General features: G+C 34.6%; 1 protein-coding gene across 1 annotated transcript; it reads left to right on the forward strand.

Annotated features, from left to right (window-relative positions):
• The first annotated feature begins 11,737 nt into the window (after positions 1 to 11,737).
• LOC143553536 (serine/threonine/tyrosine-protein kinase HT1-like) lies at positions 11,738 to 14,777 on the forward strand. Its single transcript, XM_077043519.1, has 3 exons — positions 11,738 to 12,155; positions 13,687 to 14,142; positions 14,356 to 14,777. The coding sequence occupies exons 1-3, from the start codon at positions 11,784 to 11,786 to the stop codon at positions 14,578 to 14,580; spliced, it is 1,053 nt and encodes a 350-aa protein (XP_076899634.1). The 5' UTR covers positions 11,738 to 11,783; the 3' UTR covers positions 14,581 to 14,777.
• Positions 14,778 to 17,303: the final 2,526 nt, after the last annotated feature.

Genomic DNA, 17,303 nt, shown 5'->3' on the forward strand with positions numbered 1-17,303 from the left:
AAGGTTGCCGACATAAACATGTGTACATGTCCCCATGACTCGTTATCCCCGCCTAAACGACCCCATTTTCAACTTCTCGTTATGAAAACATTTGTGAGTAAGACTATTGAGAAGCTGAAAAACCAACCATGACCAGAAACCTATAACTTGGCATTAATGGCAATAATTGACAGTTAACAACTTTGGTTTCTGAACACTTTTAAATGATATTATAAAAACAATAGAGCTGCCCAGACGAGTGTACTTTGTTTCCGGTTAAGGCATACGTGTTCATACCCCTCACACTGTCAACACTCCTCTCGGTTTAATATCTGGACTAGAAAAAGATGTGCCAATATATGTCTCTGCCCTCAAATACCAAATACGAGTCACAACTTAATAAGCTTGCAGGTCAGTCTTATCTCCACCCATTACCCACCGGTTGCATAAAGACTCGGACTAGGGTTTTGCTGAGGCTTAGGTTGGGTGCGGAATAGGCATATTTAGTGACTAAGGTGGATGAAACCCAGTTAAACAAATACACAGACAACTAATATAAAACAAACAGACTGCTAATTACATAACTGAATAAGAACTAACTTTCTTTTTGGCTTTTTGCTGATTTTTTTTCAATTTTTTTGTGCAAACTGATAGACAATACACTGAAGAAAAATTATACAACTCTGACAAACAAATATTTACAACTCAACCGAGACATACGTACATTGTGTACTATGCTCAACAACTGACTATATACAACTCGATAACGAACTGGATTTCATCACACAGAGTTAAAATATAATGAAGGCCAAGGCTAATGGTGTGTAATATCTGGTTTAGCAAATAAACAAGAATGAGGTCCAAACGGGCTCCTAGGGGGATAATGTCGGGTAAGGAAATATATTTAGTGGAGGGAAAAGTGTATGTAAAGGTTTTCTAAAGTCCTAATCTCCATACAAGTGGTGGTATTAAGATCTCGATAAGCATGTGACAAGCAAGTTATAACTCTGTAAAACATACCGGTTTCCCTTAATCAATGGTGTAAGACATGTTTTATATCTATTATATAATATGTGTATTAAGTATAGGGAGCCATCTCACAATATGTCTGGAATAATGGGCTGCCGATATGAAACATGTATACCCGTCCCCTTGACTCGTTATCCCCAACTAAACGACCCCATTTTCAACTTCTCTTTTTGAAAACATTCATGAGTAAAACTATCGAGAAGCTGAAAAACCAACCATGACCAGAAACCTATAACTTAGCATTAATGACAATAATTAATAGTTAATAACTTTGGTTTCCGAACACTCTTCGTGGTACTATCAGGCTAAAATTTTTAAATTTCCCCCATCCCCATACTTGAGGTTTACATTGTCCTCAATGTTAAAATATTTAAACAATTAATGAACATTTGAGGAACGGGGTTGAAATTGGCTGTTTAACAATTTTAAAAACTAGGGGCTCTAATATGATGGTTCTATAAGAAAATATACAATTACACTTCTACCATTTAAATTTAGAATAACAAAATAGATTATGAAACTGAAATCACCTGATATGAATGATAATGCAATGCAAAACCGCAGCTCGTAAACTCTCGTAAACACTCGTCTCATCCAAATACCAAAAACTGACAACCGAATCTGCAAAATCTCGAGACGTGTAGAAGCACGCTTTTCACAAGTGTAAGACATAAGTCTTTTAAGAGTTATGTAAAAATGATTTTTTTAGCTAATTTTATCACACCAATTACCGAGTTGAATTAATTAATTTCATAATGAATTTTGCTAAACTAATTAAAAATGTTAAAAGACCTAACTCACTTTCGTAGGAATCACGATTGCATTTAGCATATGCAACAAGCCCTTTAAACCCCCCGGTAGCCCGGGTGGACGAGTGAGGTCCCGTGAGGGTTTATAGTGAATTACACCCACAAAGTTCCAAATACAACAAATTATACATGTACCTGAATTAACCATAGCAAAAAGAACATGAAATCACTCTGGGTAGCTTAACTGAAAACTCGTTTTTGGGAAAAAAAAACTTTGTCGAACGCATCAAAATCCCAACTTTTCTCATGAAGTATCTCCACACTTAGCTTTTTCTATGTTGGTACGCTTAAAATACAATTAGTAATAAAAAATTTAAAACTAAATGCAAACTAAAAATATACATAATGTACAATTACCACCCTTTTGAAACTTTTATGGCATTCAAGGTGGGCGTCTAGCCCGCTCCCGTGCAACCTTCTCATTATAAGCACGCTTTTCTTCAATCATTTGTTTCCAGACTCCTGATAGGCCAAGATCTGGCCCGAACATCCTCATTCTCCACTCTCGATCATTTTGGTTGGGTGGATGTCTCACTTTCTTCTTCCTTGGTCGGTTACCTTTCTCTTCCACCTTCTCACTCTTTTGTTTCTGAAATCCCTTCTTATCTATCCTGTCAATCACAAAACATTCCTCTTTTGTGTGATCCTTGTCCAAGGATACACACTTGTCAACAAGAGGGTTAATAGCATTTTCAAACAATAATAACCGTTTATCACGGTCTCCACACTTGATTCCCAAAACCCCCTTAGCACAATCAATTACCGCATGTGTTGTGGCAAGGAATGACCTACCCAATATAACTTGTGGTTGTGTATTAGTCACACGTTTAGCATAGTCAAGTACAAGAGAGTCAACTGGGTAGAAAAATTCCTCCACCTGTACCATTACATTAGTAACCATGCCCCGAGAAAATGTATGAATTTGGTCCGCCAACACCACAGTGGTGTTTACCCTTTCTAACGGGCCAAATTCATACTGATCATATAAACTACCGGGCATGATACTAACACATGCTCCAAGATCTAGAAGTGCCCGATCAGTTTTAAATTTCCCAATTTGAATTGATAAAAGCGGCACTTCTGGGTCTTGGAGTTTACTTGAGGTTGTATTATTCTCCACCTCCTCATCTCTTATGTCGGTTAATTTACCATTTAAACATTTTTCACATGTGCAATTTTCACAAAAAGACATTTCATATGTTTTTGGTTCTGATTCATTTTGGAAAATTGATTCATTTTGACCGACACAATCACTCTCATCACTAACATTTTCCACCACCCCCTCAACAATCTGTGGTGGTGAATCAACTTCAACACCAGAAATTTCAAAATGAGGCAAAAGACTTACAGCATTGATGTGCATATTGTTTCCCTTCTTGGAGCTTGAGTTGTAGTGGTTCGGGTTGACCATGGTGTCGCTCGGGAGTTGGCCCGCATTCTTTTGTAACTTTGCCATATCTGCTGCGAGCTGACCATCTGTTTGACATTGCATCTACCGATTTATCATGTAACTCAAAATGTTTCTTCGTTTCAGCCTTATGATCTGTCATAATCTTTATCAATGCATCCAACTTTGAGTGCACCGACTCATCTGCATTTCCCGAGGACCCCCTCTGCTGGTCCTGATTGCCCGATGAATTTTCACCCCGGTTACCTTCTCTGTTATACCCCCGATTCTGATCATACAAACCCTGCTGACCACCTTGGCGGTAATTTCCCTGCGATTTGTTCTGGCTCGATCCATGAAAGTTTGGGTTTAACTGTGTAGACGCATTCCCGTAACGAAAGTTCGGGTGATTCCTCAGGCCCGGGTGATAAGTGTTTGAGTTAAACCCTTCGCCGTTGGAATCCCCGTAAGCATAGTTAACCCCCTCGGAATCCTCCTCATCATCATCATACTCGGGGCAATTTTCTGCCTTGTGCCCGAGTTCACCACATTCATCACATACCGGGAATTTTACTCCAAATTTTCCAACCTCTTTCATTTTCCCTTTTCTGTACCCAGCCAGCGCACGTTCCAATTCGGCTATCCGTTCAGATTCACTCGTGACTGACTTTACTGATCTGGAAAAAGTCTGGTGTCTTCGTCTTTCTGCTGCTGTCTCTGCTTTAGAGTCTTCACACATAAACTCTAGAAAATCTCAGTCATCTTCCTCGGGTTGGTTCAACAGTTGACCACTACATGAAGCTTTTAAATGTTTTCTATCCTCGTAGGTCAACTCGTCAACAGAACACTTCACCAATTCCCACAATTCAATATGATGGTGCGGGCATTTTCTAATCATCTCTTTGAATCTGATGAATGCTTCATGAAATAGTTCGCCCGATAACTGTGAAAAATGGCGAATCTCAAATCGGGCCTCGTTTGTCTTCGATTGTGAATAATACTCGTTTAGGAAAACTTGTTGCATCTCGGACCAGTTTCTGACGGTAACGAGTTAAACCAATGTTTTGCTTTGTCTTTCAATGAGAACTGGAGTAACCGTAACCGAACCTAATCTTGATCAAATGTATCATCGCCAATCGACCCGCAAATAGCCGAAAAATTAGACAAGTGTGAATACAGGTCCTCAAAAGCCATCCCGTGAAAATGTGGCACGATGTTAATGTAAGACGGTCGGGACTTAAATGTCTGGTGTCCCGACACTCGTACCTGTGGGACAATCGGGGATGCTCCATCTGATATAGCCGATCTGAACCGGCTGTTAACACCTTGAATTGGGGCTACATAATTTCTCCTTCGCGCTGGATTAACCAAACCACCTCTGTTGACCTAAATTCTCTAACCTCTGTCAAACCTTTCTGCCCCGATTAACTCTGTTTCGCCCCATACCGTTTCTTCCCCCGTTCTGTTAACCGCATCACCTCGTCTCTGATTTACTGGTTCTTCCACTACTTCAACCTAATTTTCATCACCCTCGTGACCCATCTCAAAACCCTCATTCTGCCTTCACCAATTTACCTCTTCATTACCCTCAAAACCTTGACCTGCATCATTTTATTCCCATTCTTCTTCATCTTCTGAATTCATACTGGGGTGATCATCACCAAGATTAATCCGAACTCTGTGTCTCCGAGTGTTATGTGGTACTGATGGTTCGGCTCGATCGGCGTCCCGGTTTCGGTTTCGGGTTCTAGAAAAACTAGCTGAGTTATTCGGGTTGTTTTGCTGGTTGGTGTTTAATGGTGGAAATTGGTTGTTGTCGGCTTGGTCATTGTTATCTGGGTGAAAGGCATTGTTTTCTGGGAGTTGGTTCGGGTCTTGGTTCAGGTTTTCATTCTGGTTTTGGTTTTCGTTTTCGTTTTGGTTCTGGTTTCGGTTTTGACCCTCCATTTCTGAATTTCTGTTCCGAACTCGGTTCTGCCGAGCTAATATTTCAATCTCGGGCTCGAAAACAAGCTGTGTATGTCTGCCCGAGTGTCGGGTGTGCATAAACCTGTTACCAGCACAAACAACACACCCCGCGTAAAATGGAAAAATAAAATTTAAACTAAAAACTAAAAAGTAAAAATTAAAACTAAACTAAAATAAAAGAAACACAAAAATCAAATAACACGAAAAACACTAAGCGCACTAACTCCCTTGTAACGGCGCTATTTTGATGACCGTCGTTCAAATCAATCAAAAACCTAATTAAACTACCTAGATAGGATAAGTAAGGTATCGTATCCACCAGGAGTATGTGGTCAATGTGATTCGTGTAAACAACTTTAATATTATAAAGTAACAGATTTAGTGCTGACCACACACGCTATGGTTTGAATTTAGAGTTAAGCAAGCAAACAAGTAACAAGTTTTAATCAATTAACAAAACAAATCACACCCAGGAATTCAAGAAAGCAACCTACAGTAATCTCATGCAACCTAACAGATAAATTATTAATGATTAACTACAGACTGATCAATCAGACAAAACCTTAGACATCAACAATCACTTTACACACGGCACTAGTTATCAAATGGTCCCTGCTAGTGTGACTCAGTTAAGGGAAATTGTATGTTTTATTGTATTCTATCAAATCAAACAATCATATGATAAATTATCTAGCAACTGGTAACAAATCGTTTAGACCAACGTAAACCTAAACTGATTGAACACACAGAAATACCAAACATCAATAATCATATATTAATCATCAATAATAATACAAGAGTGTTCTTAATCACATGAGAAAAACTGTAAAAGTTACCAACTATACATCCCGGGTGAGATTCTAGGAGATTAGCCGAGCCTTGACATCGTTAAATCTACAATATGAATGATATGGATCAAGTGTATGGTCTTGGCACGAACTATCTTGGTGAAAATCACCTTCTTAACTGCTGGAAATTGCCTCTCTTCGTAAAAAACGAGTTAGGGTTGTTTTTGATGAAAGTTTATGATTTAAACCCTAACTCCCGTCTGCACACCCCATCGCGATACGCGATGGGGTCTTCACTGGTCCATCGCGTATCGCGATGGACTAGAAAGTCAACATCATAATTTAAACCCATCGCGATACGCGATGGGTCTTCAGCCAAGCCCATCGCGTATCGCAATGGGACCTGTCACTAGCAATCTTCTCTAATATTCATCGTTTCACGTGCTGGACATCCCGGGTCTCCATTCCGTGTCACAACAGGTCCAAATTGAGTACTTTAACGCTTGTGACCTGAAATCCAATAATACACGTATGAAGTATCGAAGTTCCTAAATTAAACGATTAAAACTAAATAATAAACGAACTCAAACATATACAAATTAACCAACCATCATATATATATTAAATCGTTTTGACATTACCAGTTTACAAGTGATGTATGTAGCACGTTTAGAAAAGTTACTTTTAGGATATTCTATGATTAACTATCTTAAATATATATATGACCGAAATCTCAATACATTATTTCAAACCATCAGATTGCTTTATTTGTAAATGGAGACTTTTAATGCATTTGATCCGAATTCACGGGTATGAGTCACATCAAATCTAGATAGCCCTTATACGGGGTATAACATCTCATTAAATTAAAAATTAATCTCACCAAATATTTGATATGAAAATCCTATAAAATAGGGATATATTATAAATTAGTATCCGATTTTTTTAAAATACTATTTATAATTAAGAAACAATTTTATAGTAAAAAAAATAAGCAAGTCATGGGTATCACCAAACCTAAAATAGCTTTAAATCGGGTTATAACATCTCAATTATTTGTGAAACTCTTTCATCATCAAACCTAAGTATATTATTAACTTCCTTACAATAAATAAAATTTAAATATAAAAAATATATATAAATATAACGAATAACGTAAAACAACCCCGTAATACCGGGGATAAAAACTAATTATATTAGACTATGTGTAGTGGATGGGCTACAAAATGGGCGTTTTGCGCCATGTGGCGCTCAATCAACAAAATGTGGATTTTTGTTTTTGGGGTGTAATGATATTGTGGCCCAATACATATACATAAATATACTATGTTAAAACCCGTGTGATACACGGGTTAGTAAAAAAATATATAACTAAAAAAACAAAATAAAAACACATGTAGTACACAGGGTAATAATAAAACAAAAACAATAAATAAGTGATAATATAAACAATTACAAACATTTTTGTTAATTTCATAAAATTATCAATAGCATACACGTAATAGACATTAGTGTCAAAACTAAATATAAAGTTGTCTAATACTTTGATTGTTCTCTATCAAAACTAAATATAAAAAAACCATGTAAAAAAGCACCCACAGAGGTCCTAAACATTACAAAACTTTAAAATTTTCTAATGGTAAGCTTTCATAGGGACTAAATCTTAAAGTTGTCTAATACTTTGATTGTTCTCTATAAAAACTAAATAAAAAAAAAACAACCATGTAAAAAAGGACCCATAGAGGTCCTAAACTCTGAAAATATGATTTCAACAAATAACTTGTAAAAAATTAAATTAATAAATAAATACTCATTTTATTTTAAAAAAACTATTTATAATAATAATAAATACTCACTTTAATAACTACCTCCTTGATTCCAACACGTGATAGCCCGAGCCCAGGGGCAGAATGTCGAAAAAGCTGGTAGTATGAGCCTTCAAAGATCAATGCTTGAAGAATGAACATAATATTTGACATCAAATGGTGGAAATTAGTTTACGTATAATTATTCTTTAATAATGTAAAATGCATGCAACGGATTAAAAGTAATGCCATGGGCGACTACAATAAACATCATTATATACTTAATTAAATCTTCAATTATTTGCCCAAAATCGAAACCATGTTTTTTTTGACAATCTGGACAAATTTTTATTTGAACATTGACACCCTGTTTTAAATCACGTTACCAATTTGAAACCATGTTTTTAAATCACGTTACCAATCAGAATTGTAACAATCAAAAATTTATTTTAATAATTTATGACGCATAGTTAGATAAACAAGATAAATTTTGATGAATTGAAACCATTGCATCACCGTATCGGCTTAGTCAAACTTAGACCATGTTATACAAAGTTATATAAAAATCTGAAAAGAACTCTTTAATTACCAAAGTTATAAAATTTGAGAAGTCTCATTTCAGAATTTGGATGTAATCAAAGAACCAAAAGGATATAATTAATTTATAGAAACTCATGTTTTTACCAGCGAATCTCCTATGAATGTTTTAATTTTATGTTGCATTCAATAAATCGATGCCCGTGTTGATGAATATCGATTGAAACACATGTAAAAAAGAAGAAATTAAAAGAAACCTTATAATTCTAATGTAGAAGACGAACGCAAAAGCAAACGAAGATCGTTAATTGAATATGTATAGTTTAATTTCATTTATACTTTGAATTAGGATATAATCATTATAGAATTACGGTTAAGGATTACATATGAATATGTATATTCCAATAGAATTTGCAAATAGAATATGTAAATTGAATATGCATAACAGAATCGTTTAAATTGAATATGTATAGTCCAATCGGATTACATCATAATACGATTAACGATCGCCATCATAGAATTAGCGTTGAGGTTTACATATTAATTCTGATTGTCATCAAAGAATTAGGGTTAAGGATTACCTTTAAAGTTGAAGACATCGATTTCAAATTAATTCTGACTGAGAAGAGGATCGGCCAATGGGAATTGTTAGGTTTAAGCCTGAAGGATGAAAATGGAATTGCCTTTGACATAGTTTGGTTGTTTACAAAACATGCTATATGTGAATTCAGTTCTAATTTTAATGAAAAGGAATAAAAAAATGCCACGTGGCATTAAAGAGATTAGATGAAACATATTTTAATGAAAATGAAATAATAAAAAAAATGTCTAAATGTCATGTGACAATTTAAAGAGATTTGATGAAAAGTATTTTAATAAAAAGAAAATAATAAAAATATGCCAAAATGTTATGTAGCAATTTAAATGTATTTGATGAAAAGTATTTTAATGAAAAGAAAAAAAAATAAAAAATTATCAAAATACAATATGGCAATTTAAAAAGATTTGATGAAATATATTTTAATGAAAAAGAAAAAATTAAGAAAATGTCATGTGGTATTTTAAAAAGATTTGATAAAAAGTAGGAGATGGTTGCTTAAAATCCACTTTTTTATTAGATAGGTAGATAACACACACAAACAAAAATATAATAGTAATAAAAAGAAAAGGAAACCGGCGACAAATAACCCCCCTTGTCGCCCCACATTTCGGCGAGGAGGCGGTGTGCTCGCCCTACATCGCCGAAAATTCCCACCCACTATGGGTGCCTTATAAGGATAACTATTTTGAAATAGTTTATAATAAATTAATAATTCATTAAAGTATAATAGCGTTTACATATTCTTCTCCCTTAACCATGTTCATTCAAATTAAATCTAGCGTCACTCACTTTCTCTACCATCACAATCGAACCCACTTGCTTCTTCTACAGTCACCTTCTCAAACGAGTCGGACAAGCATAGCATCATTACTAGAGACTGTCTAGAGGAACACAGATGACGCATCGATATTATTAACTTAAAGCTTACAAATAAACTTTACATTCCGCCACATGGTACAAGAATCATGCTAGTTTCATGAAAAGCTAGCTTGATAAAAAGGCAAGAGATATTCTAAAATCGGTTATTTTTGTGTTAGAAATGATAATTTTCTAATTCAAAATCCTTTTGTATAAAGTAATTATTTATTCAAACCCATGCAAGTTGACCGCTTTGAGATTTATATATGTAGTTTAAATCTCGGTTCATCTTTTTACGATTTATTCCCAGCTGACAATTTGGAACTTAGAACCAACTGTTAGCCTTTTCATTTTCTTTCAATATGGAATATGCAATTATGTTAACAATGTTGAAAATCATATAATCCACATGTACATCATTTATATATATATATATATATGATAATAACTAATAAGTATTGAAAAAGAAAAAAAATATATATGACTACATGACCGTCGAGTGTATCACATTTAAAAATAACATGTACAAAGCATTATGATTCTAACATTTCTCACGGTTTTGAACATATATATTGGGTTCAAAATAAATGCTCTCACAAATCACAGTTCAACTCACGTCTTTTACAAAACCAGTTGTATTAGACCGTAAGGGTGGAAAGGGCAGTTTACTCGGCCTGTGCGAGTACTTGGTCTGAGTAGCCGAGTTCCCTGATGAAACCACTACGCTTTGACTGAGTAGATTGTCGGGTAGTTTGGAGCGAGTACATGTACCTGGGTGGAGTAGTGGGATTGTAGTTGGATGATTTTTTTTTGACTTGAGGTAGCATCATCCTATTGGTTATTGTTGAGTGAGTAGTTGGATACAAAACCTCCCGTGGATTTAGTAGTCTGGGTTGTTTTGAGGTAACACTAACAGTATCGAAGGATAGTGAGGGTCACGAGCAGCCCCGACCCCATCCCTTGTTTGTTTTACGTAGTAGTGTAAATTTACCCGTTTCGATCAAAAATTTGAGTTCGGCCCCCTGTCATATATGATTAAAAAAAATTTGTGTCCGGCTCTCCAGTGTTCTCATCCAACACTGATAACTTATTGGTTGGTTGAGTAAGCAGTTTGGGTGAGTGAGTAAACGACCCCACCCTAAGCACGTGTATAGGTACGAGTGTACTCCCTTTAAATTTAGGGTGTGTTTGGGATTCCTTATTTTAGTTGAAAAGGACTTATTGTGATAAGTAGAAAAGAACTTATGAATTTATAATAAGAAGTTTTAAAAAAAGTGTTTGGATTAATAAAAGACAATAAGTTATTTTTTAGAAAGTGTTTATTTAACTTATTGATGGAAAATGACAAAAAATGACACTTTTATATAAGTGAATAAATTGTTTTTAAAAAGTGTTTGGGTGGAACGAAAGGGTGGAATGGGTATTTTAAACATATAAGGAGATAAGTTACCATATCCCAACTTATTCAAAACCCATTTTTTAGCCTTATGAATAAGAAGAAAGTAAAAAGGCCTTATTGATTTTCAAACACTATATAAACATAAAATTAAGTTATTTATCCTATATAGAGAAAAATAAGGAATCCCAAACACACCCTTAGATTAATAAAGTTAAAAGGGCAAAATAGGAAAGAGAGAAAAGAGTTAGACGTCATGATCAAAGTGCAATCCCCTCTTGTCTCCTTTGAAATGGATCTTCTCACGTTATGATAATTAACCACCAACTGAACACATCTCACTTCACTTATCCGGCCACCACCACCACCTTGTTTCTCTTCCTCAAAAAATACATAAATATTTCACGTAGTAGATTCTGTCTTCAGATTCAGTTTCAACAACCATAAAGATTTCATCAATCTCAAAGCTGCTGCTTGCACAGAATATTATGTATATTCATATCCACTTTTTCATATCTTAATCACCACCTATTATTTTCATTAACCGTTACTTTCCACTTTTTCAAAATGATTCTTTATATATAAATAAATGTAGCTAGCTTGTTACCCCAAGTTAAAAACAAGGTATGAAAAAATTCAGTTGGTTTAATCAGATTTCTAACAATGGGAAGTTAGAGAGGAGATTATCATTAGGCGAATACAAACGGGCACAGTCATGGTCCAAATACTTAGTATCATCTGGAGGTGAGATTAAAGGAAAAGGTGAGAAACAAGAGGAACTGGAATGGAGTGCTGACATGTCACAATTGTTTATTGGGAATAAGTTTGCCATGGGGAGACATAGTAGGATTTACAGAGGTGTTTATAAGCAAAATGATGTGGCTGTTAAGCTTATTAGTCAGCCTGAAGAAGATAGAGATTTGGCTTTGATGTTGGAGACACAGTTTATTTCTGAAGTTGTTTTGTTGTTTCGTCTTCACCATCCGAATATCATCACTGTAAGTGGTTCTTTCTAGTTTCTTGCTTTTGAATTGTTCAGAAGTTGAAGATTTTTGGATCAGTATGTGTAGATTCATGTGCTTTTTGATTATTATCAGAGTAAACTGTCAATTTCGTTCACGTGATTCGCTCATTTTTTACATTTCCGTTCTAAAATTGTAATTAGTCTATTTGTAAATGCATCTTGTTAAAATGGTAATTAGTGAGGATTTTGTAACATAAAAGTGATTTTGGTCATTTTCATACAAATCTCATTGTGACTCTTTGAAAAAAATTAATAAAAAATCATCAATTTGGTGGTTGGTTTTTGCAATTTAATTGTGATAGATAGATTGCTATGCTAGATTAACTGATTAAGACCTTTTGAGACACTGCCAGCTGCTTATTCTCATAAAATGGCCCACAATAATTTTTCTAACTCTTTTTATTTTTCTACATTTCTATGACCTGAATATATATCTGATGATTCTGATCAACACACCAAGGTTAAGTTTTGTTGTTTGTCTCATATAAAAACATTACATCATGATAATATCCATTTGGTGATCTGTTGTATCATGTCATCTTCCCATTGTTTTGTTATCTGCATATGCTTCAAAAGATTTGCAGCTTGACCATCGACACCGACTGAATTCATGTCGTGTGATTACTAATCGTTTATTGCTGCTAAAAGCATAATCATAATCTTGGTATAAATAGGTGAGACTGAAAGAAAGTGCTTTTACTGTTTTGAATTTGTTTGACTAATTTAAAGAATCTTTTTTTTATATGTACCTTTTTATAACTGTTACATATGGAGATGCTAAATAAAATTCATTAATGCGTACAGTTTTGTAAATATAAACTCAAAGAGTCACATCTTGTGCAATTTTGGCAACATATGTGTCAGTAATTTCGACTCATTTGCTTATAAATGGGTCAAATTGCGTGATGTTTTTATTTCACGTCTTATATTCATCTATTTGTGTTCATTTATGTTCGTTAGTTATTTATCCATTAAATTTTTTTTAGGCTCATTTATAAATCAGTCTACATTATGAAATTATAACGTTGCCATTTTTAATATAGTTTTAATAAACTATGAACCCAATATATTGTTGTTCATGTTTACCTTTAATTGGTGTTACTCAGTTAAGTTCATGCATATATGTTCAATATATTATGTCTGTTTGTTTACTTTTGTGAACACTTCGTTTATATCATTGACGAACGAACATAAATGAATATAAACGAACATGCTCATTTTCTTAACGAACGAACATGAACAAGAAACCTTTGTTGGTTTAATTTTTCATGTTCGATTGTTTGTTTGGTTCATTTACAGGCCTACCGAATATCATGCCACCTCTAATAGCCGCGCGTTACCATTTTTGTGTTAATATGATTAATAATTTTGCGCATTTAATTTATCGAACAAACATGAATACATGCCTTGTTCATGAACATTCGTTTAGGTTTGTTCATTCAAATATGTTTTATGTTCATTCGTGTACGTTCATTTATATTTGTTAATTTACGTATGTCTTGCAGTTTTTTGCAGCTTGCAAGAAACCTCCTGTATTTTGCATAATAAACGAGTACTTATCGGGTGGTTCATTAAGGGCGTTTCTGCATCAACAAGAACCATATTCACTAAACCCAAACTTAGTTTTAAAGTTAGCAATTGACATTGCACACGGAATGCGGTATCTTCATTCACAGGGTATAATTCACCGGGATCTTAAATCTGAGAATCTACTGCTCGGTGAAAACATGTGCGTAAAGGTGGCCGATTTTGGAATCTCATGTTTGGAATCACAATGCGGGAATACGAAAGGGTTTACGGGTACTTATCGTTGGATGGCACCAGAAATGATTAAAGAAAAGAAGCATACAAAGAAAGTTGATGTTTATAGTTTTGCCATTGTTATGTGGGAGCTTTTAACAGCGTTGACTCCGTTTGATGATATGACTCCTGAACAGGCTGCGTTTGCGGTTTGCCAAAAGGTACGTTTTTAATGGTTTTGCTAGCGGTAATGAATGTGTTGCGAGGAATTATGTTCGTGAGCTCGAGGCTAAACTGAAGCTAGTTTAATAAATAAGCCTGAGCTTGTTAAGCTAGAGTAAACGGTAACCAGCGAGCCTAAAAGAGACCATTATTATTTGTATAATTTGTATTTGATATACCAATAAATAATTTTTATTTATTTATCTATGTAGAATGCTAGACCACCATTGCCAGCTTCATGTCCAAGGGCATTTCGGGAACTTATTAACCGTTGCTGGTCAAGTAATCCACATAAACGCCCCGGATTTGATGAAATAGTTGAAGTGTTGGAAGGATATTCAAAGTCAGTTGACCAAGATGTTGACTTTCTCGCAACATATGAACCGCGTGGCGATCGGTCTTTGTTCAAAAGATATATGAGATGCAATAACTCATAAGGTGTTGTTATGGGCATTGATCAAGGTATAATATTCTTGTTGTTTGACAAACAAATGGTCAAATCGGTTAGAATATATAATTGCAAGCTTTTTCTTTATATTGTTTTGTGTTCAATTCCCTCCATTATTCAAATTAATGATTGTATTTTGAGAGGAGTAACATTAATTTGTGCAAGTTTATTATTTTGTTAATATATGATTTGTCAAGATTTTAAACTATTTATTTGCAAGATTACAAGTTGGAATATACTACATTGTTAGCAGTGTTCGCATTATTATCTTAAAGTTGACCAATATAATACTTTTAATACTACACCATAAAAAAGAATGATCCTGTTTTCTTTAGTTAAGTGCTTTAGAAAGGTATGAAGAATTTTAATCGTATTAGTGATATTCAACATCTATGAACATCAAATGTAAAATGTAAAAGGATTGATTCGGTGAGCATGCCCTTCACTGTAAGGAATTGCCGGGATTCAAGTATCGTCATGACTGGGTTAGAGATGTGTTATGGGATGTGCTTAGACGTGCCGGGATCTCAGCCAAGAAAGAGACACCTGTAAACTTTTTGACTGATCCGCGTGAGGGAAGATCTACCCTGCGTCCTGCGGATGTTCTTGTGTTTGGCTGGGCAGGGGGTAAGCATGCGTGTGTTGACCTCACTGGGGTGTCCCCGTTGGTGGGGCTGAGAGACAGTGGCTTCGTACCGGGACATGCGGTTTTGAGAGAGGAGTCTAGGAAGGTTGCTAAGCATGAGACATCGTGTTTGGAGAATCAGCACGTGTTCATTCCATTTGCCTTCGACACTTTTGGATCCCTAGCTCCCAAGGCGGTTCGCTTCTTGGAGCGGGTGCAGAAGGTGGTCCACAGTGACTCGCAGAGCCCGAGGAACAAAGGATTTATATTTAGTAGAATAGGCTTTGCGATTCAAAAGAGGATAGCGGCGCAGCTTGTTGCTCGCTTACCCATTATCCAGATGTAGTTCGGTTTGTGTTATATATAAAAGGATTTACGGGATTAAAAAAAATCACGACATATATAACACTTAAATGGGTTGAAAGTATAATGTATTATTGAATCAACTGATATATTTAGATGGATTGAAATGTCATATTCGTTGGAAAATCCTTAACGATAATCATGTCTTGATTGCACTGTGTATGTCTCGAGAATCTTGTATATACAGTATTATTTAAGTGTGAAACTTGATTTAGAATAAAATAATTTAAAGTTTGAATCAAACAAACAACGTTTTTTTTTTGTTCTCTATATATCACAACAAATTCGATATAGAATATATGAATAGGAAAAGGAGTTAAAAGAAAAAAAATTGAAGATAACTTTTATTAATATTTTTGTAAGTTTAATATTGAGGGGAGATGATACGGTAAAAATAAAACAAATTATAAGCGTCATACATGCAATAATTAATAAAGTGAATATTTTTATTATAGTATTAAACTATAATACAGGACATCAGATGACAGTTTGGCCGAGTGGTCTAAGTCGCCAGATTTAGGCTCTGGTCCGAAAGGGCGTGGGTTCAAATCCCTCACCTGTCAAACATTTTAGTTATCAATTTGTTGCTTTTAAATAAAGCACTGACTCTATAATATCTTATGTATAGATGTAATTTAGGCATTTAGCCCCAAATCAAAACAAAGTCAAATACTTAGGATGAGTTTATGAATTTTTGGACTTATTTCTTGGTTTTACAAGTCCAAATAAATCAATTAGTTTAGAACCTAACTTATTACGACTAGGGTATTCACAGTTTGGTTTGAACGATTTATAGATCAAACCAAACCGTTAGTATTGTCTTTTGATTTTCGAACATAAACTGAACCTTGTTATATAAGCATATTACCTGCTTATAATTACATGCATCTCATTTATTCAAATACAAGAACTAAAATGTAAAATCAATGGAAATATATTAAACAATCCAAGTCTTAATTTCATAACAATAGAATTTAAGTGAATATAATGCTTCAAGAAAAGAATGATGGAATTTGACTTTTGAAGACAAGCGACAAAAAAGTTAGGGACTTAGGAGTTGGCCGAAAACTATCACAATTCAATTAAAGAAATTAAATCCACTTAGATTGTGAGGTTGCTACTATAAACTACTAGCATAAGTGCTCGCGCGGTGTCGAGTGTTCGTATAAATTATCCCCTCATACTGATTTATAGTGTTTAATGTGGTGTATAATGGGTTATCAGTTTGAACGGCACTTGCTATAGCAAAACTTATGTTTTATGTTAATTACGATACAAAAAGTATAATATTAGTATAATAACATTATCGTAAAAAAAATTAAACAGAATTACGTATTTTAAGTTAACGAACATGATTGAACAGGATCTCTTAGAAGTCTCGCCTTTATCATAATTAGGCACCACATTTTGAAAATAACCACTATACATAGAAAGAGAAAAATGTTACGTTAATGTTTATCCACCAAATCTTTAATCTTTAAATACTATTAAAGCAATACATATTGTCTACATGTCATTCAACTAGCTCTTCACATCAATTGTCCACACGTAATTCAACTAGCCTCTCCACATCAATGCCACATCATTGTCAAGTCATCTATTTCCTCTTCTATTATTACCAAACTAGGTTATTGACCCGTGGGCGTCACAGGTGGAAATAATAAAAATTTGTAACATCAACCAATAATATGAAAGTGAAAAACAAAATTCATACATACATATGG

Source organism: Bidens hawaiensis, unplaced genomic scaffold, assembly GCF_021521415.1.
Source record: "Bidens hawaiensis isolate Kalapana, Puna unplaced genomic scaffold, B.hawaiensis_p1.1 tig00017264_1, whole genome shotgun sequence".
Lineage (NCBI taxonomy): Eukaryota > Viridiplantae > Streptophyta > Magnoliopsida > Asterales > Asteraceae > Bidens > Bidens hawaiensis.